Genomic DNA, 26225 nt, shown 5'->3' with positions numbered 1-26225 from the left:
AAGTAAACAAATACAAAATCAAAACATTTAAGTTCATTCTTCCACGGATACATCTTGTTTGATAACTGATAACCTATGCTTAAATGAAATATTAAAAATGTGCGGCATTTTGTGTGAAATCTTATTTCATCCAAGTAGCAGTATTACCAAAGTAATTTTTGCATATAAATAAAGTAAAATCTACAACCATAAAATTTCACAGGAATGTTTGTTTTAGGATGAAGAAATAATAAAACGTCTCAAAAACAGAGGTCCTAATTGTGTCCAATTGTGGTCTATTCAAGTCACCGAAGATATAACACTGTTTTTCTGTGGTGCTGTGTTATGGACTCAAGGACCTAACCTTACCAAACAGCCTTTGCAAAATGATAAAGGTGTACTTCTTTTTAATGGCGATATATATGACCTCGAGTGGGATAAAAATTATAGTGATACGCAGATAATAATACAAAAGTTTAAAGAAGTATGTAAGATTAGAATTTAGACATATGTAGTATCCAATAATATGTAACATCATACCTTACCAGTTGTTTTTTTTATTTTTAGTGTTTATCAGACAATGACATCATAAATGTGATAAAGTTACTAAAAGGTCCTTTTTGTATTGTATATTATGATAAATTACAAAAAAAATTATATTTCTCACGGGACAGGATTGGTCGAGGAAGCTTATTGTTGCATAAATCTGAGCATTCCATAACTATAAGTAGTGTATTAGGTAAGAAGAGTTTAATATGATTTTTCATTACATCATCACATATAACTATAAAGTTTTTTTTTCAGGTAGAAAATACCCATGTGTAGAAATACCATCACTAAATATTCATAAATTAAATATAGAATCCCAAACACTATCAACATTCAATTGGCAAAATGAAGATTCAAGAATCTACTGTCTTGATAAGTGGTATAGCACAATTCAGATACACCAAAATTTACCTGATGAACAGTTCAGATTTGAAGATGACATCTTAGAAGATCTTAATGATGAGGTAAGAGGTTTATCCTGTCATCAATTCATCCACATAGAAGGAAACATATTTTATACTTATAAAATTATTCTACTTGCAATAATGCATACATTATTTTATGTTAGCCTTATTACAAGCTGAAAATATTATAATACAATTTTTATTAATTTATAATTTTTTAGGATGGCATCATTGATTATATCAATCAAATCTCTAAAAACTATACATGTAAGCAAACAATTTTGAAGGAAATTTTAAAACAAGAAATTTTATCAAAGATGGTGCAATCAATATTACATTTATTAGAGCAAAGTGTTAAAATTAGACTAGAAACACATCCAAATAAATGTATACAGTGCCTGAATACTGTTAATGAGTGCTGCCATAGCACAGTTGGTATTTTGTTTTCTGGAGGATTGGATTGTACTATTTTAGCAAACTTAGCAGATAAATATGTACCAGAAAACCAACCTATTGACCTGATTAATGTTGCCTTTAAAACTGAAAATGGTACTTATGATGTTCCCGATAGAGTTACTGGCAGACAATCCTATAATGAACTTAAACAAAAATGTTGCTCTAGGTAAGGTGATCAATTTACCATAAGTAGTTGAAGATCAATAGAAATCAAATGAATACAGGGATCCATACAAGAGAATATCAAAATAGTTTATATATTTTTCAAATAGGAAAAGTAATGTGGCTGTGCATTTTATTTAAATATTAATATAATAATACTATTCAGTTCATTATCAATATTTTAATTTTAGAAGATGGGTTTTCCATGAAGTAAATGTTGAAAAGAAAGACTTAGAAATATCTCAATCTCATACAATAGCAGACCTTGTGTATCCCAGAAGAACTATACTAGATGAAAGTTTAGGGACAGCACTGTGGTATGCAGCATGGGGTATGGGCCACACTGTGTCTCCATGTAGAGTAAGATTATTTATCCCTTATATATATTTAACGGCGCCACTATCAATGTTTTGTGAAACTGATGGCGCCACTATCAATGTTTTGTAAAACAACGTGCAACGGGCGATTAGTCGAACGATCGTACGATGTGTCACTCGATCCCCACTCCAAAACCAATATAAAGCAGCGCGCGCGCACAACTCGGGCAAAAAGGGCTCGTAGGAGGCCCCGACACATACTAACGGATCCGGACGATCCAATTACTGTAGCAAACAATAAATTAAATGCCGCCCGCGCGGCCAATAATAAAAATAGAAATTCACAGACTAGGGTAAAAAACCGCCTTCACCGGGGAAGGCGAGGACCTTTACTTCGCACTTCGCTCACTCCAGTGAGCTTCCGTCCTGCCCTTCAGGCGATGCCCGCGACGGCCCAAGCCGAGGTTCGAGTCTCACAGGAGACGCCCTTGCGCTAGCCGCGGGATAAAACGCCATTCTGGCCAAGCTACGCTCGCCAAAACAGCCCGAGCTGAGCTGTAAAGGCCCTTAAGGCCAACAGCGAGATTCCTTCTGCAAAAAAAAAAAAAAAAACAACTCGGGCAGTCGTTCATCGACTATTGCCCGGTGCACACGTTACGTAATTACGGAGTAGCCTTTGAAATATTTACCTATTGAATTTGTTTATTGAAATCGTATTGAATTAAGAGACTGAAATTAGAATTGGAATAAATCAAGTGATTGGGAGAAAACTTTGTGTTTGTTATCTTAACAATGTCGGGGCCTGACGCTACATATTTATGTGTGGTTCTAGAAAAGCCATTCCTCTAAAAAAATGGATGTTCATTATCCTGTTTTTAAATTATAGGTTCTTTTACTGGGATCAGGAGCAGATGAGTTATTTGGAGGATATACTAGACATCGGAATGCATATAAGCGCCAAGGATGGGCTGGCTTAAGAAAAGAAATGATGCTTGATTGGAGCAGAATATCTTACAGAAACCTTGCAAGGGACAATAGAGTTATATGTGACCATGGTAGAATACCAAGATTGCCATATTTAGATGAGGAATTCTCTTCTTTTATATTAAAATTGAAACCTTGGTTTAAGTTAGTTTAATTCCATTTCTTATAAGTATAAAAAGTGTGTATAGGTTTTGGGTTACAGTTTATCACCGAATTAGTCTTTAAATTTTACAAAAATTCATGATAGACATTCGTAAAATGCATACAAACCAACACACTGAAATTATTTGCATTGATAAGTCATTGTTATTAGAGTAATTTAATAGTGTTTATTATTACAGGTGTTTTCCTAGTGACCATTTAGGAATGGGTGTAGGAGATAAGTTAATGCTGAGATTACTAGCAGTGCACCTTGGATTAACAGATGTCGCTATATTACCAAAACGGGCACTTCAATTCGGAACAAGGATTGCAAATAAGAAACAGAATGGAAATGATCTTTCTAAACATTTGCAATAAATTGATGAAACCTACATTTGTTTGTCATTGTTGTTCCTTTAGTTGCATTTATTAATTAGCTTTTATAAGTTGAGTTGTGGAAGGAAAAAGATACATGGAATGCGGCGATTAGTATTAAACAAATAAATAGTTATCATTCTTGGACATCCATAAGTGGAGAGCCTAATAATATCCCTGCCTATTGTGCTGCGTACTTTCACTCCAGTCCTAATTCGCCTGTTCCTGTACATGAACTCCCTGGGTATTGTCCTGAAGTATTCGAAAACCGCTTCAATACATCCAATCCCCTAAAACTGGCAATTATTTTGCGAATACCTATAACCTCCTTGTTTTCCAAAAAATTTTAAACATTATTAACAGCCTGCACCTGAGATATCTAGAGTCCTACCAGCTGATTACGACGTGGTCGCTTATCTGGTGACCTTCTCGTTTGCCATACAGTGGTCTGAATCCAAGGGGGAGGCGCTGGCAGTAACTTTAGACATAGCAAAAGCCATTGATCAGGTATGGCACAGAGCAATCATCCGCCATCCACGAAGGATGTTCCTACCTTAAACCCGTGAACGCTGGGGTCCCACAAGGCTGTATTCGATATCCGACCCTTTTTCTTCTGCATATCAATGTTTTGTTGCAACTTGCTATGCGGTTGATAGCATTGAGGATACTGTCTATACTGATCGTGCAGGTATTTCTCAGGGAGTTGTCAATTAATAACGGAACAAACTTGTGTCTATAGTGACCCAGACACTTAATATGGTCCAATTTAACCCTAAAAAGACACAAGTTTGCGCGTTGTCCGCTAAAAAGGCACCTTTTGTCGCTACTCCTCTTTTTAAAGTTTCAGCTAGCATAAGAATATTAGGCGTCGACAAGGAGGGGAAGTGTTGAGCACACTTAGTTTCTTAAAGACAAGGCGAGACGGTACCTCACTCAAAACCATCGCTCGCAACTTAATAAAGTGCAAATTGGGCCCCGTATGAAATACTGTCCTCCTATCTGGGCAACAGCTCCCCAGTGCTAGCTCCTTCCACTGTCCACATGACCAGCCACTATCCGAGCGGCTTGATCCTCTGACGTTGCATTGAGATGAGGGGACTCTCTGCATCTTCTACCGCATTTACCATAGTGCTTAGAAGAGTTTTTCGAACTAATACCTGCACTAAGTTTTATTATCGGACGTCAAGCTAGAATACAAAATTCCACCTGTATCACAACGGACCGTGTTTTAAAGCAGCTTTGCGAGCACCACCACTATGAGGAACCAGCTATCCACTGAAGTATTTCCGAATCAATTTGACTTAGAGCCTTTAATAAGAGAGCATGACCAATTCTTAAAAGGCCGGCAACGCAATTGCGAGCCCTCTGGCAATATGGTATTAACGCTTAAATACGTTACGGTTTATACTTTCAACCTTATTTCCATGATTATTGAAGCAATAGTCGAATAGACGTTGTTCGAATAGTGTTTAATAATTTTTAAATGTTGACACCAGCAAAATTTTATTTTACATATAATAAAAAGCAACACTCTAGAGTGTATTGTCAGGACTGACTTTTCGAACTTTGACATTTGTATCCTCTTGAAAGTTCAAAACTTCACACTTGAGCAAAAATACATTGAAAATGGCTGCGAACCGTCGCAAGCAGGACGACAAAAATTTAGAAATTTTACGTGAGCTAATTTCGCAAAATGGTAACAAATATTGTTTAGATTGTAATCAAAGAGGGCCTACTTATGTTAATACAACGATAGGATCTTTCGTGTGCTCAAAATGTTCGGGAATGTTGTAAGTATTGTTTTCTACGTAATGCAGTTAAATTAGAACAACAAACAAACTGACCGTGTTATTTTTCAGGCGTGGTCTCACTCCACCACATCGCGTAAAGTCAATTTCTATGGCTACCTTTACTCCAGAAGAAATAGAGTTTATAAGAGTCAGAGGAAATGACTACTGCAGGCGTGTTTGGCTAGGCCTGTATGAGGGTGAAAGTGTGAATTACACCGACGAACAACGCGTCCGAGATTTTATGTCTGATAAATATGAAAAGAAGCAATATTATCTAGAATCAGCGCCTAACAATATACCCATTGTAAACGGCACCTCGTCACAGAAAACTAAAAATAAACAGAAATCGGTCAGTGCAACTATTACTGCGCCATTGATCGCGATTTCACCGATCTCTAAAAATTCACTTAACAACAACACAGTGAATTTAACTAAAATAATATCCGCCACACCTGTTCAAGAAACAAATCATAAGATAGCTAGGCCTGTTAATAATCTCGCGCCCCCTTTGTTTAACGGCATTAACGCTGCACCTGTCGCCCCTATGGCTCCTGTAGTACCTGAGTGAGTATTTTTAATCCAGTCTTAAAGTCTCATGTCTTAAATAGACTTATTTTGAATATTATATTTATTACGTAAAGCTAGTATAGCATTAGCAAATTTATATCAAGTGTAAGCGTTGTGTTATTAAAATAAACATAAATTCAATAATCATAATAAATAATGAATATTATGATATATATTTTTTATAAAATCTTTAGCTGATATTAAAGGCAATAAGAAACATAATTCACATAAAACACGAAGTTAACAAAATGTTTGTTGCAGTTTTCCTGTAGATTTTTCGACGGCAAATATATACAACAGTGCTCAAAACAATAACACTGTCACTAATAGTGTTAACAACAATACAAGTCGATCTTCAACTACAAGCACATCAGCATTTAATGCTTTTAATTCAACAAATTCTGCCACAAGTAAGTGAAATTATTAAAAATAAACAATAATATTATTTTGATAATAAAAGAGGTACTGTACTTTTGTGTTAGTCATAGTTTTTATCTATTTGGGGAAAATGCTATCTACTCATTCTTGAATTGATAAAGTATTTTTAACAGCATTAAAACAATATACTTTAGTAGGGTTTTACCAATTATTTTCGTGAATCACAAATAATAAAAAGGATTTGTCCCATATTTTAGAATTCAGAATAAAATAAATAATATAATAAATAAAGACAAACTTAAAGCCTTAATAAGTTGACTATTTTAACAACAATTACTTTAAATATAATCCTCATTCTTAATTTATTGCATAATTCCATTGTTACATAATTATTTTTTTTGTGAATTTGCTACCTAGTTACTGAATATATTATATCTGTGCCATTTATGTAATACAAGCTTCCGTTTCCACATAACTATCGCCATCCTACACAAATTAATTCAGTTTTCACATAGTGATATAGTAAAATTTAAATTAAATTATTTCACATTAGAAGGCATATGAAACACAATGTTTTGTAAACAAAGACAGAGAAATGATTCTTACAGCTGATACAATAAGTATGCTTAATGCACTGTAAGAATGCTGGATTAAATTTTAATTTTATTATTATAACAAATTTTCATCTGTAATCATATGAATTTAAACTCGTCTTAAGTAAGACTACTGGCTATAGTTAATGAATAAATGACTGCTTAACATAGATCTACACAGTTGTAGTATTATCCAAATAAATCAAAATGTTTCAAATAGAAATTTATCATTTGTTTGCTAACAAATAGTGTAATGTTTAGCCTAGTTATTGATCATTAAATTTGATTAGTATAGTGTGAATTACGTCTATGTTGTCTTTATCATTGGTAGACAATATATGTACCCATTATTATGTGTGACCTGTGCCTCTGTGGGTCAGTAGAGTTGTATTGCAGTGTAAGTTTGTCTCATTTATTTTATATATGCAAATGTTATTATTTACAATTCAAATTGAGATATAAGTAGAGAACGAAAGTGAAATAATGCTTTTTACAATATCAATAGGATCCACCATACAAACATATTTTAATTTACATACAAACGAAAAAGAAAACTTTATTAAGATGTCGTGAATAAATATTTATCTAATATTGTTATGAAAACATGCAGAGAAACCTTGTACAATATCACTTCCCTACTATTGTTATAACAAAAGATTAATAAAATTATATTTACAGATGATCGCTATGCGGCTCTAGCAGACCTCGATTTAGTATTTAGACAACAAAAAACTATGGGTAAGTAGGTTTAATTGGGTATTTTTCAAAACTGTAGTGACTTTACGCTAGCTTAGGTATTTTTTTTTATATATTGTTAATTAAATCGAATGGACACTGCGTTCCGACTGAACACAAACAAAACGCACTATCGTTTTGTTTCTGTCTTTTAAACAATTTTTACTTTATACGAGATTGTGTTTTCATTTTTAAAACAATTAAATTTCTTAGAGATCTAGGTATCCTGGGAGATTTTTAGGGTGCTTACTACTAGCGTGGCTATAACTTATATATCAAAAGCTATAATACTCAGAGATATCAATTTTAAACTATTGAATACAACATGTATGTATTTTGATGCACATTTAAAATTACATCTCAAACTGAGGGTACAACAAAAACATACGGGGATTTTGAATGATATTTGAGGGTATTTGAAGTTGGCTACGGGAACATTCTATAGGAGCATGACTTGTGACAAACTTCCGATCCTCGAAAAAGTTTCCATCTGTCTTTACATATAGAATTGAATCCTTTCAATAAGTAACAATTCCAAGTATTTATTAGATATTAATTACGGTTGAATTTGTTCATTCATTTGTATAATCATTCATATAATGTATATTAATATTTATTACTAGGTCGTAACTGGAAGCCTACGCAGTTTCTTACGCACCACGCGATGTTTTACATAAAACATGTACCAGAGTTTAAAGGAAACTAAAAATATAAGTGGGACGTGTTAAAATAATTTGTACTAAATTTTAATGTTTTTTTCGCCCACTATTCTTTTGATGGTTTGTCCCTATCACGATCATGCTTCTTTGATTGTGTATAAACGTGACAAAACATAGTAAGTTAATGGATAAGAATAAAATATAATAAATTGTAAAGTAACATTTGTTTCAGAGGAAAATGTGATGAGTAACAATCCGTTTCAAACTAACGACGGATTCGCTAACAAAAATCCATTTTTCAATGGAGGCTGGAGTACTGCACCTGTTTCTGTTAATCCATTTATGGTAATATTATCTTTTATATAAAACTTATCTAACAACATAAGTGTCTGTTTGGTTCTATATTATTTGTTTCTTTTTTCTTAGGGATATTTAGCCTAACTTTTATCAAGTCTAGTATTGCTTCATATGTATCGTTTTCAAATATAGAATAAATATAGTATATACAAATGTGCTTGATAAATATAGACCAAACGTTTGCATAATGTCGTTGATAACATAGAGGAAGTGATACTAGTGTGTTTGTTCCACCCACATAATATACATTTCTTCGTTATAAAATCAACAAATTTTACGTAAATTTTTGGTGTAAAAATAATATTTTTTTTCGTAATCCTACATTTAAATATTATATAACAAAAAAACTATTATACTAAAGATGTAGCCAAAGATGGGATTCAATAAGATTTAAACATTTACAATAAAGAAAGACAATAAAAAATATTAAATAAATAACTAAGAGCGTACCAATTCTTAAAATGCCGGCAACGCACTCACGAGCCCTCTGGCATTGAGGGTCCATGGGCGGCGGTATCACTTAACATCAGGTGAGCCTCCCGCCCGTTTGCCCACTGTTCTATAAAAAAAAGTAGTACCTAATTCGGCAGTGTTGTGTGATGATGATTAAGTGATGGTATGTACGTGAGGGTGTATCCTTATGATAAAGTTCATTTAGCTTAGGATATTCTTAATATTCCTTGTAAACATTCCACGATAGCTTAAACACATCGAGCCTTAGACGACTAGTTATTACAAAAGTTGTGGAAATCGCTTCATTTAATAAATTGAGAAATTAAATGATATGAAACAGGCTTTGGATAGAGTAACACGTAATTTTTTGTTTATATTAACACTTATCACGAAAACTACTGAAGGTATTCGTTCACAACTCGTAGCAATATTTAGGCTCACATAACATCTGAGTTAAAGATGCTAAATTTCACACGAGTCGTCTAAAGCGACTTTAATAGGTTAAAGAATTTTACTGTTGAAAATTGTGCAATTGATAATTAAGACGCAAAATTCAACAAATCGCATTGACCTAATGAATCCTAGTGGACTATCTATGTATAAATTTTAGCGGATGAAGATCCTAGACTGCGTTTATCATTTAGTAACAATTTGCGCACTGATAATTCTCTTCGCCCGCTTTTATCCATCCCAATCATTGTTGACGTTGACCGTAATAAATATGCGGAATTTTTGATGTTTTTATCTTGATACCGGGAAATGACGCATTACTTTTTATACCAAAAGGAAAACCACAAAAATAATACAATAGACTTGTTACGAGTGTTTTGAAGTATTTAAGTAGACGGATTTTATTGATACCGTGTCAGGAGACTGCGAGATTTTATGCATTTTATTTGCCTTACTCGTGATTCCGTATTGCGCAGACATTTCATGTCTTAGACCATATAGAAGGTAATTAAGTATTAATATAAGTTGTCTTTTGTTAACATACCTTTAACACATTGAAAGAAAACACTTTTTTACCGGATTGAAGCTATGTATTATTATAAACTTATAATTATTTTATATAATTATAATTTTTCCAACGTTTCGCGTGCTTTACAGCGTGCATGGTCACGGTGACTGAAGATAAAAGGTGTTGATATCGACTAAAACATGACGATCAATTCCGGGGAAATAAATACAGATAATACAACTTTCTCTACAAGCTGTGATACTTTTTGACATGCAACACCTTTTGTCTTTAGTCACCGTGACCATGCACGCTGTAAACCACGCGAAACGTGCAATAATACATAGCTTCAATCCGATAAAAAAGTGTTTTCTTTCAATTAATATAAGTTCCCATACACCATTCGTAACACCTACGAGGTGTATGTTTTATATTGAATACGTAGTTTAGATACGCTTCTTTTCGACGACGTCTCGTATTCATTACGTGTTGTTAAAATACCGTAAGCCAGACAGGCCAATTAATTTATTTACTTTCTTTCAGCCGGCAAGCAACGGGAGCTTCGTGAACCCGAAAAACCCATTCCTCTGATAGGCGTAAGTAATATCGCGAACAAATTTACGTAACAAAAGCACAAAATGCTACAAATCTAATTATTTATTAAGTATATACATTTGCCATAGTGCTTAGTAATGGTTGTAACTTAAGTGCCTCAATATGCCTTAAATCAGATCTTTATTCTTATATGTATTACGCTTTAGTATTCGGAATGTTTAGAATATACTTTAAAATGTTAAGATGTTGGTCTGAGCTTTATTAATTGTAATTAGTATAGAAACAATTACGACCTTGGAACGAAATTTATTTTTTCTACTTAATAACTAACGAACAAACTACAGTAACAGTAACCTATAACGCAGTAGTCCCGGACCGCGTTAGAGTTAATCGCGTTGTAGGAGTAAACTCGTATTTTTGAACAATTGAAAAACCTGGAACAGTTGTTTCGTTTAATTTTATAACGGAATTGAAACAGTTGCAAAAGTACGCGAAACTATTTATGGGCTTAACAAATTATTATAGGAATACTGCGTTATGAGAGACGGAAATCGCTTTATAGGGGGATTCTGTATTGTATAGTCTTGTGGACGCGTGATAAATAGAAGACATACGATAAATGAACTCGAAGTAACTTAAAAATTAGAATTTAATGAATTGTAATGTATTCGTAACCGTCCTTCGATTGCAATATGCCAAATATAATATGAGGTATGTAAGAAATTGTGTAATTATTTAGTCAAAATTATTTTCTTAAAGTTTTTAGTATTGGGTCAAATTGAAAATATCTTGTTTATAATAGAATTGACCATGTTTGTCTAAGAAAAATATATTTCTTAAAACAAAAAAATCAAATACATTTAAAAATAAATCAACCTCTTGATATATTGAACACAAAAAATAATTTCTTATTAAAACTCTATAGGCCTAATATTTGTATATACAGTACTATGTATGGCAACAACTTAATTCACGTTTTCTAAGGCTGTATTTTTTTTTAATCAATGAACTGAGAATGATATATTTCATTCCAAGGGCGTATTCGACTGGACTAGGTTTGTTATTGGCATGTAATACAGAGCTTTATTTGGAAAAATTAACAGCGTTATGAGTAACACAGCGGCCGTAATGTTTTAACGTCAGAAATAATATATTTTGTGAAAGGTAATAATTTAGTAAAAATGAACAAATTAATAAAATAACGTCTCATTAATGTATATTTAATTAACTGTTAAATGCAGAAGATAGTTGATTATTCACTAATAATTAATCAATAAATTCGTTGATAAGTACGTAAAATATAATTCAGCAGGGTTACTCTGTAAAACTGGAAAATGCAAACTCAAAAAGGTTGGATTTTGTAATATAATAGTACCGATTGTTATAATTATTATAAAGAGGAGACACAATTTCGATGTACACATCTATTGATAAAATTCCGTAGTAAGCGTTACGTGCGAAAGGTTTTTTTATACAAATATAGTAGGGGCATGTTGTCAAACTACTGTAACTCGAGAATTTGTCTGTGCAATGATAACCGTCCAATGTTTTCCCGCGCAAACGTATTTCTGAGGCAAAAGTTCACATAATAATTTCTACATACTATCAACAATAGCGGTTACACCAAATATTGCTTAAAATTATACTATTGCCTTGTTTCGTCTAACCATGGAATAGATAAATATAGGCACCGCATACGTGCCACGTGATTAAACAGTCATATTTCATAGATTTTACTTAAACGTATTTCAAGGTAGCCAAAGTTTCTAGTACAAAAGTCTCTTTGAATATTATTTGTCTACTCTGTGGGAAGTCTATAATATAATCCTCTATATTTTTGAGTTTTTTAATTAAAATAGCTGCAAATCGCCTTTGTTGATGGCCCATTTGAGTATTAAATGACATTAATTATGCAAATACTCTATAGAATTATTAAGGCTTTACTAGTGATTTTATTGTACAAAACAAGAACATGACAGATTTCGAAATTAGCACAATCTAGATTAAGAAAATTTATAGAAATTGAGAGGCTAGTTCCCTACACAAGCCAATTAAATGCATGTTTAATTCGGTTTTTTAAGTGTGGGAATATTTTATATTTTGAAGTTTGTATATTATGGCTGAGCATTTCCATTAATTTCCTCTCAAATTCTTAACTGTGATTGTAACCAGTCTATTTGTATTGCAATTAATTTTTGAAAATTTTATCAATGCACTGACTATTTATTTAGTATTAATTATGTACTCTGAGCACTGAGATCTGTTAATTTGTATAGAAGATGTAAAAATAAATCAATTAAGGTTATTATTTGGTTGTTTTATTTTAATCTCGCTTTATTTAATTTTTATACAGGTTCTATAATGTCTCAATTTTTTAAATCATGTTAAAAAACGTCCCGTATAGCAACCATAAAATATTTGATTTAAAAAAGAATATATTTTTTATAGATGCATTTGAATTTCTGTATGAAAACAATGCATTATTTATGTTGGTGTGAGGTTAGTCGTCCTTAACCCAAGTCAAAAGCGCGTTTCCCGCGCTTTTCAAATTTGATGTTATGTCAATTTGACAATGTATGTCGTCGACTTAAAGACTATTCAATTCATAGAATTGTTTTCGTTACAATGAAAACGAAATTCATTTATCATTTTTAGACTTAATGTGTTACACGATTTATTGTTTTGTCGTTATTGCATTGTCCAGTCCAGCTGTACAGTGGTAATAACTAAAATAAAAACACGTTAAGTTTTATTACAATTTATTCCTACTTTTGTTTTTTAACGTCGGTGTCGTGAAAGGATCCGATGTTTCAGAGTTTTCTGTAACGGAGAAATCCATGTCCCGTTTTGGTAAATCTGATATACTGACTGGCTTGGATGACGAGGCCTGCAGACGTTTCTCTGATATTGTTTTCAATATATTTTTACCGGCTTCCTTTGTCTGCAACGAGTTATTTAAAAAATGCTATCACAAATAAACATACATTGAATTAGATTTTGACAGACAGGAGTCATAGCTCCCTAAGTCTCGTATTTGAATCTCACCCCTAAAGTTAAATTTAAAACATATAAAAAGAAACGGGATCATTGTAAATAATATAGTGTAGGCCTTAGGTGAGGCCTCGCAACTAAAAAAAGTAACACGAACTGTGTTAAATTGACTTATAACCTGGAGTCCACATGAAATAGTTACTTACGCTGTCATACTCCAAGCATTTGTATGCGTAATGTGATGCGTGGTCCAAAAGGCTGAACCTGAGATAGTACTGCGCTAAGTAGCGAAGCGCAGCCGGCATTTCCTTACTCGGCTCGTTAGCAGGGTCCTGACAGGCCGCCGTATAGGCCGCTGCTGCGCTATTCGGCATATTCGACTTTTCATATAATCTGCAACAAACACCTGATGTAACAAAGCTCTTCACTTATCTGTCAGTGTCAAAAGTTAAACCTATTTTAAGACATTTCCCACCGATCATCATCTACGAGGAATAACTATAATATGTGAACGATTGGTGTTCATTCATACAAATTGTTGGTTATTCCATCCAATCTAGGAAATCTAGTGTACTCTGTTTTTAAGTTTAACCTTGTAAGACAGACAAAAAATACGGCGGGTCGATTTTACAAGTATGATATTTTTTTTGAGAAGAAAGTTTTTTGACCTATAATAATGTGGAAAATCTACTAAATTACATGGTATATAAAATATTGAATATCTACTTAATTTGTTTCACATATTCATTTGTATGTTTATTTTTGTATTTAAATTATCATAACATTTATATATTGCTACATAGTGTATGTAACTGAGAGAGAAGACAATGCTACTAGGTTAGGAGTAGATTATTTAGCATAAAGTGATCATTACTTACTTAGCTAATTTAAACAAAGCCATTCCTTCAATGTCTCCTGTACTATGGGCCTTGTAATAGCACTTAAGTGCATTAGGTATTTTGTCCATCTTCTCATAAGCTTCACCAAGAGATACCAGCATTCTTGAATCATCCGGCTTAAGCTGGGCCGCTCTTGAGTAGTAATATATACAGTAACCATTCAAACCAAGTATTTCATATGCTTGGCCGAGCCCATTCCATGCTCTATAGTCATTTCTGTTGACATCTGTTACAAAATTAAGATATATTATAACATAAGATAAATTTTTGTATATTCCATCTTTCATGCAGAGTCTATTGTATAAGAAATAAATTAATACATTTGTAACAAAACCAGATTTTAATAAAATTATTTTATTAGGTTTATTAATACCAATGCAGGTACTTTGTAACTACCAATAGTGATCCCAACTGTGATGTTATGTTATTGTACAGTGTGATTCAGTGGTTCCAACATCCTCACTATAGACATTGGGAGGACAACTTCGAAATTGCATACAAATAATCTTTTATTTCATAAATGTAATGTAAATATTACATGAGTTTAAAAGCACAACACATGCATGCAAAAAGTAGACATTGATGAACATTACTAAACATGACAAAACGTCGGGATTAATATTGCAATGCATGCAATTAATGGCCATAGTCCTAAAAAAAAGAAATGTTTATAAAAAAATATCTTTAAAAAACACAGTTTTTACACAAGCATTAACAAAATTCTTACCAATAGCCTGTCTATAGCATTGTATGGCAGCATTGGAGTTCTGTAGTTCTATAAACTCATGACCCATCAGGATCCAAGCTGACAAATAGTAGGGGTCCAATGATAATGCCCTTTGAAAGTATATTACTGCCTTATGATGTTCACTGCGGAGACTGTAATAGTTTCCTACAATATGGATACTAATGATAAACTTGAGAACTAGTTCTTCAAATAGATAATGACCTCATACTCTTCACTATACTATATTAAATTTAATATAGAAAACTTTATAAATACACTGCCTAACAATAAAATATACATGAGACAATAAATGAATAAATAAAATATTTTCATCTGCATAATCTGCATTAAAGTATGCTTGCAAATTACAAAAAAATATAATTTCAGTAAATAAATATATATCTGGTAAAAATTGGTAAATACATATAAAAGACAAAATTAAATATTCTGTATTATAGTCTTACCAATAACACAACATGTCTCAACCCTATATTTATCTATAGCAGCAGCCTTCTGTGCCAAATTAGCTAGCTCCATTCGTTTCTCTTTTAAGTACAAAAGGTGGGAATATACATCCCAATTGTCTAATCTATAAGGGTCACTTTGGTACAGCTCTCTAAATAGGGCTAGAGATGAATCCACATCTGTAAAATAGTTTTATCATACCCATGATGTTCTAATATTCATGTTTGTATTTAAGCTTGTAGTCAAAATGCCTTATCATGAGCTGATATGACATGTCATATAAAGCATTAAGGTAGCTTTATATGACATCAAAGGTGAAAATGTTATAATTTCAAGGCTTTAGAATATATTATGCAGTTTATTTACCTCTAGCATCATGATGTGCTATAGCCATTTGTGCATTAATATAAGTGCTTTTTTCAAATCCAGCTGCAGCTAAAGCTGTATATGCTTCTAAAGCTTGTTCAGATAGTTTAAGTTCCACAAATGCATGAGCTGCAAAAAAGTACATCATCCAGTGCTTTGGCAGTTGCAATGTATCCAAGGCTTCATATTCATTTGCTAAACTAGCTAACTCCACCCAGGCACACCATAAGGTAGGAGTTACAGCTATGGATGACTGTAAAACTGACACTGCTTGACTTCTAAGATCAAGTTTCTTTAAAACAACCCCTTCCAAGTAGAGTAGGTAGCCATCATTGCTGTTTTGATTTGCCTGAAATAAACCTTACCTATTATGGTGAGCACTTATTTACTTTATAGAATAAATTATTAATGAGATTAAAAGAGCATTCTATGAAACACTTTTACTTAGCGTTAAGTTTATCTGTGTTGAAGGTTTTTCAAATCCATCTGTTTCTGACAGGAGTCACATTTAGACCCAAGTTCCTGTGATTATTAAGAAAACTCACCTTAAAATAAGACAAAAGATCAAGTAGAACTTGTGTTGATTCAGGATTCTCAGTGCCTACATCAGTGGCATTATCTAACCTCTTTTTTTCACTGGACATATACTGACTATACCGGTGCAGGAATACACATTTAGAGCTCTTGCAATTCTCAACAAAATGTGCCGCTCTATCATATTCTTGGCAATCAAAATACGTTTTGGATAGACTGTATGCTTCCCGTTCCTCCGATGCTATATCTTCATATGTATTTTGCTGTTTTGGATACTGTATTTTATGATCTCTCAACGCAAAGTTTAATTCCGCTAACCATTTAGCTGTTTGAATTAAGCCCCGGTCATTACATTCACGGATCTCTTGTAATATATCCAGTCGTACTTGGTTTAAATCAATTTGAATATCATTTTTTAACAGCGGCTGCATTGCTTATTGATTAAATGTTATTATTTCTTACAATCCACAATATATTTCACTTATTTAAGTTATCTAGATATTCTTTTACGTTACAAAAAGTTCTCTGGTGTATTGTTTATTAGCGACATAAACATAACACAAATATAGATTTTTATGATCTAGATAAAATATACACTTGTTTACTTTCGAACATACTTATCAAAGTTTAGGTTACTTCTTAGTGCTTATACAGAAGTAACAAAGTTGTAAATAAAAAAATTAACAACGACGAACCATGGCAAATGAAGATTTTTAATACAATTGACATATCAGATTAATGTAGGAAAGTCTTGACTTATTACAATTCAAGTAAAATTTACATTTTGACAAGACATAAATTTGACTATGTGACGTAATTTTTATTTTATCTGTGGTTTTGAGTTTTGAGAGCATTTTAATTTTTGAATATTATCTTTTTTGATTTTTGATGTGTTTTCAAATGTAATAAGAATTACGAATTTAGAAATATTACACTTTGAGATAATATAATATCACGCTCAAAACAATTTTCGGAAAATTGAGCCTTAGCATGAGATAACGTTGAACGAATTGAAAATCAACAATCGGTCGAACTTGTTGGGAACTAAGCAACGGTTAAGTAGTGCTGGTGGTTTCATTGGAAGCAATCGTATTTTTGGGAAATGGCAGATCCAAAAGTTGAGCAACCTACATCAGACGTAGAAAATAACTACACACCAAGTAACGACCCGAAGAATATGCAAGAAGTAACACAATATGTAAGTTATTATCAACTTTACATGCCTTCACATCCTTCTCTTGTTCCTCCTTCTCCTCCGAACCTAATATTGAATTTTAATCAATATTTTATTTTATTTTCTCACACTTGAATGCCCATTTTACAACCCATCATCGAAATAAAATACACATCAATTTTCATCATTACCCGAAAAGATTATAAGATAAGATTTTTTTAATATAAAATTATTTTCAGGTGCAATCTTTGCTACAAAACATGCAAGATAAATTTCAAAGTATGTCTGACCAAATCATTAATAGAATAGATGAAATGGGTACTCGTGTTGATGAATTGGAAAAAAATATCACAGATTTGGTGACACAAGCAGGTGTTGAAAATGAAAAATAATATAATAAATTGACATTAATCATATAATAGTGTATGATTTGTACTTTATAGTAATATGCATGAATTATCTTTTTTAATGCAGATAAGTCTTCATTCCAAACATTAAAATGAAAAATAACACCAAATTAGTTTATATATAGCATATTACAACACAATTTCATTTCATTTACACATTCACATTAACTCACATTGTAATCTCCCTAAAAGAATGAATAAAAATTTAAAACATTTTATTAAGTAATAAAGCAAACAACAAATAATTTATATTCTAAAACTCTATTTTTCACTTTGAAGAAATCAAATTAATATGTATTTATAACTCCATGTCCATAATATAACCTAATTTAATTTAAATGTCATCAATATAAGATGAAACAATGTATCCAAATGGTGTTTGTTTGCAACCAACCCAGCTGCGAAAATAATTGTTATTCACAAATAGTTATTTAAATTGTAGGTTTAGATTAAGTTATTTTGTATCACATATTTTTTGTAATTTCACACATTAAATTGTATTGAAAACATTTGTATATTTTTCTTCAGTAGGATTGTACCTCTATGCTGTATTTATCAAAATAAAATAAAAGTATAACAAATAGATGCTTACTTTACAATTCAATGTCATAAGAAATCCCATAACTGCCGGACGTATTTTTCAGTTCTTGCATAAGTTTTTAACAATAATTTATATTAACCAGTATCAAGCCTTTGTCATCAAACTAAAGCAATTATTGTTTTAATTAAAGCAAATATGGGTAGTTCCTCCATGTTATATGCCGTACGCGTTAATTATCAAACTAAATAATAATACAACGCCAATTGTTTTGAGGCAAGATTTACTAGCAACATAGATAATGAATTTACAAATATACGAAAAGTAATAAATAAATATTTAAAAGTCAATGTACTAACATGAGTAACCTAAGCTCCATATTGTATCGATTTCGTCCGTGTCTTGCCCGGGGCGGTACAGGATTTTCTAATCAATGAACTATTGCGTGTTATCCTGACTCGCGGCCTTAGGGGGTGGCGAACAGGGCAACCAGGGGCCTCGCTCTTGCGCAACAACCCAAATTAAAAAAAATATCGATGTTTTTAACAATTTTTTTTTAAATTTAAAACTTAAATTTGATCCTTAATTACATACGGTAAATTAATTAATTAATGTTTGTTAACTAATTAATTCACTCGAAACATAATTTAAAAGTTCATCGTGTAGTACTTGAATATCGCGCCTCGAAACACTTGAAGACTTTTTTTTATTATTTCATTCGTTAACTCTTGTCACCTTGGAATTGTTTTGCTTGTAGTATGAGTTACAAAATTGTTACTGCACCGTAGATATCTTTCAATTTTATTGAATATTACGTTCTTATAGTATATAAAGTTTTGAGTGAGGAAAAATTGTGAATTATATATAGTATTTGAAGTCAATACTCAATAGTAACTGAAAAAGTGTGAAAAATACTTTGTTTTACCTACTTAAAATTTTATTTCTGATTTCTTCGTGATCGTCATGGTGGTAGTAAATTTGATTTAGGTTCAAAAAGGAAACGAGCTATCAAAAGAAAGCAGATAGAAGAAAATCTACGTGGATCTTTATATGAAAAAGACGATCAAGAAACCTCTACAAAACATTCCTTCCACATCATCATGGGTGCAGCCACCATCATTAAGTAAAAACACTGAAGATGATGATGAATTAACTACATCAGTGTTTCTTAGGGCACCGGTGCCACCGTCAACGCTATCCAGTCAAGAACAGTAATCACAGCCCGAGTTTATATCTACATTCATGGTTGCTGGAATGGAAAATCTGAATGACCCCGGTTTGTGGCCCATAACAATTACTGATGTTGACCGAACTGAGATTGTATTAAAAGGTCTAATCCGGGTTAAAGTTGATTTATTTAGCATAAATGATGATGGACGGCAATTAAGTGAATATTATTATAATAAGATATTAGTTAACGATGAATAGCTTGACAGGCGCTGTATAATTTATTCACAAAGAAAGGATGCTATTTACTGCTTTCCGCATAGAATATTCGGTCTAGAAAATACAAAGATTGGCTTAAGGGAAGGAATGTGTTATTGGAAACACTTGGCTGATTACCTATAGTCTCACGAATCAATTCGACGGCAAAAAGATTGTATGTTGAAATGGATTAATTTAGAGAATGGTTTAAAAAGCTTTTCCACTATTGACTTCTTGGCCCAGTCACAAATTGAGCTAGAAAGGCAACGTTGGAGAGATATTTTAGAACGATTGCTTGTAATTGTAAATTTTTGACATCTCACAATTTGGGGATGCCATGGGGATCTCACAACATTTCAGGGTCCATAGCGAGAAAATAACATCTGACTCATATTCGAGTGAGACAAACGGGAACTTTATAGATTTAGTAAAGTTCATAGCCCGATTTGATCCCGTGCTGAGACTTCACCTAAAATAAGTAAAGGGTAAGACATGACTGTATCGGAAAACTATTCAAATTGAGCTCACACAAATAATGGCAAGTCGCGTGAAGACTCAAATTGTTGAAAACAATAATAATTGTACTCACAACGTTTCTCGTCTTGCGCAACTTTCAATTATTATACGATTTTTTAATACATCTGAAATTGAAGAACATTTTATTGGTTTCTAAGCCGTCGAAAAACCACAGAATTAGAACAGTTAGGTATATCATTGCAAAAGAGGCCAAGTATATGATAATGGTGCTAATTTAAGTGGTGAAAAAAGTGGTGTCCAAAAACGTATTCTTGAAATTAATCCTTGGTAATTAGTTCTTTTAATACTTGCTTATTTTTTTCCTTGTGGGAGTCATAGCTGGAATCTCATCCGAGGAGGAGCAGTATCGTTTTGCGTCTTGTAAAGGGTACACTCTGTTTGCCGGATCAAGTCAGAGGTGAGCTATTTTAAATGCTCATGTAAAATCATTATCGCTAAAACCACTCTCTGAAACTAAATGGAAATGCAGGTTAGCATCGGTTGAAGGCCGTTAAATACTAAGTGCAATATGATGCTTTAAAGGATTTAGCATTCTATAGAAAAGGAAATAACTACATACGGATTTGTAGTTTCATTTGTCATACAGTAAATATCATAAACTTTATTAACCTGAGCAATAAACTTTATCAACTGGAAATATATACCTTATTAACTTGAGAAATAAACTTTATTAACTTGAGAATTAAACTTTATTAACTTGTGAAAATTTTTTTATCAACTTGAGATATAAACTTGATTAACATTCTTACAAAGATAAATTTTACAAGTAAAATGTGGCAAAGCGAAACCATGCATTTAGATGTGGCTATACAACACCTAGACGCATGCATAAATTGGCTCGAGAAAATGGTTTTCAGTCATCTTTTGCAAGAGAAATAGCCGAGGAAAAGGATATTGACAGACAGTTCAAAGAAGTCAGAAGACGACGTAAAAAAGGCATTTCGTTTATGAAGGGGCAGAAATGATGATGATACGAATTGAATGCGGAAGAAATTTTAAACTATTTTTATGTCATTGTAAACAATGTGAGCGCAAGCTACCATCCTACCTTTGAGGCTCTTAAATATCATGAGAGCATATTTGGTTTAACGTATAATAAAATTAAGGAAATTAGTTACAGTGAACTTTTGAAGCAATGAGGCGTCTTGCAAATATCTATAACTGTAGGAGAATCTTGCGATATTGATGGACATGAATTGTACGAAGAACTGACATGAATCGTGCGATTTTGAAGGAAATGTTGAACCGTGTGTATGATATTATAAGGGATCTCGGTGCTAATAGAAAAAAAAATAACTAAAGTTTACCCCACTATCGTAATAGTCCTGAGGATTATTCCTACTACACCTGTTACAGATGCATCTGCTGAAAAGAGATTTTCGAGGCTTAAAATTATTAAAACTGTATCTGAGGAAGTCGATGGCACAATATCGGCTTTCAGCTCTTGTTATTATTACAATCGAGAATGATGTAGCTCATTCATTAGATTATTGTGCTTTAATTAAAGATTTTAGCCTTAGGAAAAACCGCAAGCACCAATTTTACAATGTCATCATCAAATCATTTTGTATTCGTAATTTTTTTTTTGAAATCAAATTTCATTAATTTGTATAACCGAAGCATTTCTCCTCAAACATGGCATATACCCTAATCAAACAACCAGACCTACTTTCGCATCACGTACCTTTCACGAAGGACAAAGGGCCTCGTAAAGATCTGCCGCCAGGAGCCTCGCAATGGGTAAGGCTGCCCCTGTCCTGACTTCAGGAGTCAGGACATATTATATCTCGAATATGATAATTTACCATAACCATAAGTTGACGTTTCGTAAATATGTCTTATTTTTAATAGGGTGAATATTATATTATATTATTGTAATATTACATTATAATATATTATTATTGACAAATACGTTTCCACAGTTGAACACTGAGAGCGACATACTTGTAGGTTGTATGAGCTGGACAAATTTGCGCGTTTTTGTTTTGAATTTTGATTAGCTCCTCCGTCGCTGACGTGCACGAGGTGTCAAATGATCCATAAATAAATTGCGTGGATAGTTTCATTAATAAACAATATTTTAAAACACATTTTTATTACTTACTACTAGTCTATATTATATATAAAAGGTAAATATATAATGTTCCTCTATGATCAGAGACAATTTTTATTTTATCCAATTATTTCGATTCGGACTCTTCCGTAGAACTTTGCTCTTCAGAGTCTTCGCTGTCCTGTTAAAAAGATAATTATTTAAAATACTACATTAGTCATAGTCATACACATTCTCGTTCAGTTACTCATTTTTTCAAATTGCATGAATGCAAGTTTAACTATCTCCACATTTGTACTTGTTTGGAAATATTTTATTCTATTCTATATTTCTTAGATTTCAAACCTCGGACTGAAACCTATGCTTTAATTGTAACTTGTATATGAAATTATTTGTGAAAAAATATAATTAGTTTATACCGAAACAGTGTCTTCGTCTTTCGAAGTTGACTGGTTCATGATTGCTGCTATAGAGCTGGATCTCGCTTTCATATTTTTATCGGGTGAACGCATTTTTCCCAAACTCTGAAATAATATCAAAGGCTAATTTAAATTCATATAGAATATAATTTTATTATAAGTTTTACTTCTTATAAATGAAGTATAAACAAAGAAATGTTTTTAATTAAAACCATGGCCATGGCCTATGTTTTTATATGGTCCGAAATAAAATCAAAAATTAACTGGCATTAATATACTCAGTTCAGGTAAGGTACTGATACATGTAATGATTTTATTCAATACTTACCGAGGAGTCGTCGTCTTTTTGTGGAGACATTTGGGGATACATCAGTGACGCAAGCGAAGAAGATCTCGCAGAAATACCGGTGTTCACTGGCTTTTCTGGAGACTTTAGCTTCCGCTTGAAGTTCTACAATATGTTATTTAAATAGCTTTTGAACAAGCAAATTAAATTATTAATTCCCATTTGTTTTACATAAATTTTTAACACGAGTTGTTTTTTTTATACAAGTTTAACGGGTTTATTTACCTAAAAACATTTATCTCCATAATTTTTTTTAATAAATAATACTTTATGTTTGTAGGTACTATTTTATGTGACTTAAGTAAAAATATATGCAAAAAGATTTTGATCAAATTAGGACTTAAAAACGTTAGATTAGAAATACTTTTACTCCGATAATAGTTTTAGTTCTACTGAAAACGGTTACTTTTTTTAAAAATATTTAGTGTTTTTCATCCGCTTTTAAACCATTAATGTAGTGAAATTTGAGTTTGCAGAAGTGCTAAATATTTTTTTCGTTTTGTTGACAACACTGTTCGTCTATTTTTTTTTTACAAAAAAGTACTTTTTTTGTGAATAAAAAAAATGGAGCGTAGCACGCAATGCCAATTCTCTGCACAGATTAAAAATATTTAACTATTTTTATTATCATTATTTGGCTTTAATAATTTAATTGCATCACAAACCTATGATGCCTATAGACAATAAAAGGTATTTTTTTCTTGAACCAAAAAGTGATAAAAGTAAAATTACCGTTGGTTCCTCCTTTTCGGAAAGTCCTGTCAATAACAACTCCAAAAAAAGCCAAATTAGATATTTTAATCTTAGATTTTAAAAAATATAACTTGGTATTTTTTGTTATATAAATAATGCATATAAAAATTTGGGATAAATACTTATGTAGAAAGTAAGATAAATGATACGATTAAAATATAAATGACATGGGACGGACACACACTTCAATTCATATTGATCGCCTAAAACAATTATTGTTTCGCTGGAAACCTCGTCATCAAAAAATAGAATGTGATCAGTCTTATGTACCTGACACACGCCATCGACTTTTTGGGTCTAAGGCATACCAAATAGGCAGAAAGAGTATAAAGGCACCTATGCAACCTACGACTTCAGGGACAAGAGTCACTGAGGTCGTCGCTGAAGCAACTAGGCCCTTACTGCACTTAACCAACTTCAAGTCACAAAAATAAATCATAGATAAATTTAACAGTACCAACCTCTAAGTCAGCTTTATCGTTGATATCACCAATTTGCTGGTAAGCAACAGTTAGCAGTTCCACAGCCCTTGAGTGAAAGGTCATTTCCACCATCACGAAGTCCGTGAGTAGACCCTTCAGTTGCTGCAACTTGCGTTTTTCAAAGAACTCAGTCAGCTCGCTAAGACCTTTAGCTGTACGTGACATCTCCGCTGATGCTTTTAGGAGCTCCGATTCAGCGTAATTCTGTCAAAGGTATTTAGGTATTTATAGTAGGCACTAACTCCGCTCAAAAAAGGCTCACATTTTCCTCCAAAACTAGAAAACGCCACCTTAGAGTATAATAGATTATATTAGTTTTTTAGTAATTCGGATTTATTTGTTAATTCGATATAATTGTATATGTATGTAACCCATTACGACGTATGAGACAGACACATTTCTGCGTGTCTTTCATTGCCCCCTTAAGGCAAGTCTTGAGGGTTGCCAATGAGTGTAAAAGATCAATGGATACTTTTGTTCAAGGCCCCTACATGTCATATACGTGTTTCGCCTCATAACATTTTTCATCGCCGTGAGCAACGGTTTATTGCAAACATATAGAACAAAATTCGCATGCAATGATCATAATACAGGGATTAAGAGAAAATCTAAACTAATTACCACTTGTTGTCGATTAAATGGTTGCCTTTCTCGAGCTTTATCAAGAATTTTCTTCCTCGCCATTTCTTTCTCACGAACGCTCATGGTATGTTTCAGTTCTTCGCGGGCGTGTTTACAGATATTTTCGTATTGGCATAACTCTCCAATTACCTGTGCGTCAAATAAAAATTGTTATATATGTATGACAGGTGTATCAAAGAATCTTAATATAATACATCTTTATTATAGCACTAAATATTATTTTAAAATTAAAATAAAATTATAACGAGTACATTAATTACAATTTTACAATAATAACTATAATTTTAGAACATCGTTGGCCTAGCGTGCGAACTCCCTGAGGTCGTAGGTTCGAAAACTGAGTCTACACTAATTACTACTTTATATCCGTAATTAATAAGCGCTCGTACGGTGAAAGAAAACATCGTGGGGACACCCCATAGACCGAAATCTGGCCGAATCTTAGGGTGGTATCAGTTTTACAAAGTAATACAGGAAAAAACGTTTACCTTTGCTTCCAAGCGTTGAACAGCACAGTTTCTATATTCCTCTATAGCCGTTACTGTTAAAGACAAATTGTCTAAACCAGTACTCAAGGATTTGTTAACTAATTCATTATTAGCGTACTCCTTAAATATTTTTGCGAGTTCGTCTCCCATGTCACGTAATCTGTAATAACAGTGACCATTCTTAGTAAACTGTTAAGAGCCATGAAGGAAATAGTTATTTATACAATATTTGGATTAAGCTATATAAAACTACTCATTATGATAATTTTGTAAAAACAACAAACCTAGCAGTTTTCCGAGTATAATCACCAAAACCGACACAAAGTTCACCAAAGTGCTTTTCTACGTTAGTTATACGATCTAAAATAAATTTTGACTGCTGTTCATAACTCAATGAATGAGAATTATCCCCTCGAAACATTTTGAATTATAAAATATTATAATTATTTAACATCGAAATTAGAATGTTTCAAATATTTTTGTTGTCATGACAACACAATAAGCCCAACCAAGTTTACTCATTTATACTGTGTAATGTTAGCGAAACTGTGAATTATATGTTTTTTTCTT

The 26225-nt window shown here is 32.5% G+C and overlaps 5 protein-coding genes across 7 annotated transcripts; 3 read left to right on the top strand and 2 right to left on the bottom strand.

Annotated features, from left to right (window-relative positions):
* Window positions 1-9: 9 nt before the first annotated feature.
* Window positions 10-3384, top strand: LOC123707635 (asparagine synthetase domain-containing protein CG17486). Of its 3 annotated transcripts, none has more exons than XM_045657867.1 (8): window positions 10-151; window positions 218-463; window positions 547-718; window positions 784-992; window positions 1154-1554; window positions 1742-1910; window positions 2754-2922; window positions 3193-3384. In XM_045657867.1, exons 1-8 carry the CDS (start codon window positions 98-100, stop codon window positions 3213-3215), a joined length of 1443 nt encoding a protein of 480 aa, XP_045513823.1. In that variant the 5' UTR covers window positions 10-97; the 3' UTR covers window positions 3216-3384. The 3 variants fall into 3 exon arrangements, with proteins under 3 accessions (XP_045513823.1, XP_045513822.1, XP_045513825.1); XM_045657866.1 differs by having other exon boundaries at window positions 2754-2995; XM_045657869.1 differs by lacking the exons at window positions 10-151; window positions 218-463 and having other exon boundaries at window positions 604-992; window positions 2754-2995.
* A 1603-nt stretch (window positions 3385-4987) lies between these two features.
* On the top strand, window positions 4988-12714 carry LOC123707167 (arf-GAP domain and FG repeat-containing protein 1). The gene is made up of 6 exons (XM_045656998.1): window positions 4988-5157; window positions 5227-5721; window positions 5986-6134; window positions 7374-7433; window positions 8322-8434; window positions 10398-12714. Exons 1-6 carry the CDS (start codon window positions 4994-4996, stop codon window positions 10443-10445), a joined length of 1029 nt encoding a protein of 342 aa, XP_045512954.1. The 5' UTR covers window positions 4988-4993; the 3' UTR covers window positions 10446-12714.
* Window positions 12715-13151: 437 nt separating this feature from the next.
* On the bottom strand, window positions 13152-17121 carry LOC123707314 (cell division cycle protein 23 homolog). Its single transcript, XM_045657240.1, has 7 exons — window positions 16403-17121; window positions 15858-16206; window positions 15491-15670; window positions 15027-15191; window positions 14279-14525; window positions 13607-13793; window positions 13152-13350 (listed from the first exon to the last, which is right to left on the bottom strand). The coding sequence occupies exons 1-7, from the start codon at window positions 16820-16822 to the stop codon at window positions 13162-13164; spliced, it is 1737 nt and encodes a 578-aa protein (XP_045513196.1). The 5' UTR covers window positions 16823-17121; the 3' UTR covers window positions 13152-13161.
* Window positions 17122-17262: 141 nt separating this feature from the next.
* Window positions 17263-18478, top strand: LOC123707315 (heat shock factor-binding protein 1). Its single transcript, XM_045657241.1, has 2 exons — window positions 17263-17589; window positions 17805-18478. Exons 1-2 carry the CDS (start codon window positions 17494-17496, stop codon window positions 17955-17957), a joined length of 249 nt encoding a protein of 82 aa, XP_045513197.1. The 5' UTR covers window positions 17263-17493; the 3' UTR covers window positions 17958-18478.
* Window positions 18479-22580: 4102 nt separating this feature from the next.
* On the bottom strand, window positions 22581-26154 carry LOC123706739 (protein FAM92A). Its single transcript, XM_045656121.1, has 7 exons — window positions 25940-26154; window positions 25656-25815; window positions 25147-25296; window positions 24505-24729; window positions 23273-23395; window positions 22945-23049; window positions 22581-22706 (listed from the first exon to the last, which is right to left on the bottom strand). Exons 1-7 carry the CDS (start codon window positions 26074-26076, stop codon window positions 22653-22655), a joined length of 954 nt encoding a protein of 317 aa, XP_045512077.1. The 5' UTR covers window positions 26077-26154; the 3' UTR covers window positions 22581-22652.
* Window positions 26155-26225: the final 71 nt, after the last annotated feature.

The sequence above is a fragment of the Pieris brassicae genome, chromosome 3 (assembly GCF_905147105.1).
Source record: "Pieris brassicae chromosome 3, ilPieBrab1.1, whole genome shotgun sequence".
Taxonomy (NCBI): domain Eukaryota; kingdom Metazoa; phylum Arthropoda; class Insecta; order Lepidoptera; family Pieridae; genus Pieris; species Pieris brassicae.
The sequence above is the reverse complement of the archived record's forward strand: the minus strand, read 5'-3'. Positions and strand labels throughout refer to the sequence as shown.

Excerpts from the sequence above, each read along its gene's own strand:
- LOC123707635 (XM_045657866.1), top strand. The coding sequence starts at position 98 with ATGTGCGGCATTTTGTGTGAAATCTTATTTCATCCAAGTAGCAGTATT. Across the intron at positions 152-217 it reads CAAGTAGCAGTATTACCAAA|GATGAAGAAATAATAAAACG; the intron begins GTAATTTTTGCA and ends TGTTTGTTTTAG. Across the intron at positions 1,911-2,753 it reads ACACTGTGTCTCCATGTAGA|GTTCTTTTACTGGGATCAGG; the intron begins GTAAGATTATTT and ends TTTAAATTATAG.
- LOC123707314 (XM_045657240.1), bottom strand. The coding sequence starts at position 16,822 with ATGCAGCCGCTGTTAAAAAATGATATTCAAATTGATTTAAACCAAGTA. Across the intron at positions 16,207-16,402 it reads ATCTTTTGTCTTATTTTAAG|GCAAATCAAAACAGCAATGA; the intron begins GTGAGTTTTCTT and ends GGTTTATTTCAG. Across the intron at positions 13,351-13,606 it reads AATGCTTGGAGTATGACAGC|ACAAAGGAAGCCGGTAAAAA; the intron begins GTAAGTAACTAT and ends AACTCGTTGCAG.
- LOC123707167 (XM_045656998.1), top strand. The coding sequence starts at position 4,994 with ATGGCTGCGAACCGTCGCAAGCAGGACGACAAAAATTTAGAAATTTTA. Across the intron at positions 5,722-5,985 it reads ATGGCTCCTGTAGTACCTGA|TTTTCCTGTAGATTTTTCGA; the intron begins GTGAGTATTTTT and ends TGTTTGTTGCAG. Across the intron at positions 7,434-8,321 it reads TAGACAACAAAAAACTATGG|AGGAAAATGTGATGAGTAAC; the intron begins GTAAGTAGGTTT and ends CATTTGTTTCAG.
- LOC123707315 (XM_045657241.1), top strand. The coding sequence starts at position 17,494 with ATGGCAGATCCAAAAGTTGAGCAACCTACATCAGACGTAGAAAATAAC. Across the intron at positions 17,590-17,804 it reads TGCAAGAAGTAACACAATAT|GTGCAATCTTTGCTACAAAA; the intron begins GTAAGTTATTAT and ends AATTATTTTCAG.
- LOC123706739 (XM_045656121.1), bottom strand. The coding sequence starts at position 26,076 with ATGTTTCGAGGGGATAATTCTCATTCATTGAGTTATGAACAGCAGTCA. Across the intron at positions 25,816-25,939 it reads TATACTCGGAAAACTGCTAG|ATTACGTGACATGGGAGACG; the intron begins GTTTGTTGTTTT and ends CTGTTATTACAG. Across the intron at positions 22,707-22,944 it reads AAGACGAAGACACTGTTTCG|GACAGCGAAGACTCTGAAGA; the intron begins GTATAAACTAAT and ends TCTTTTTAACAG.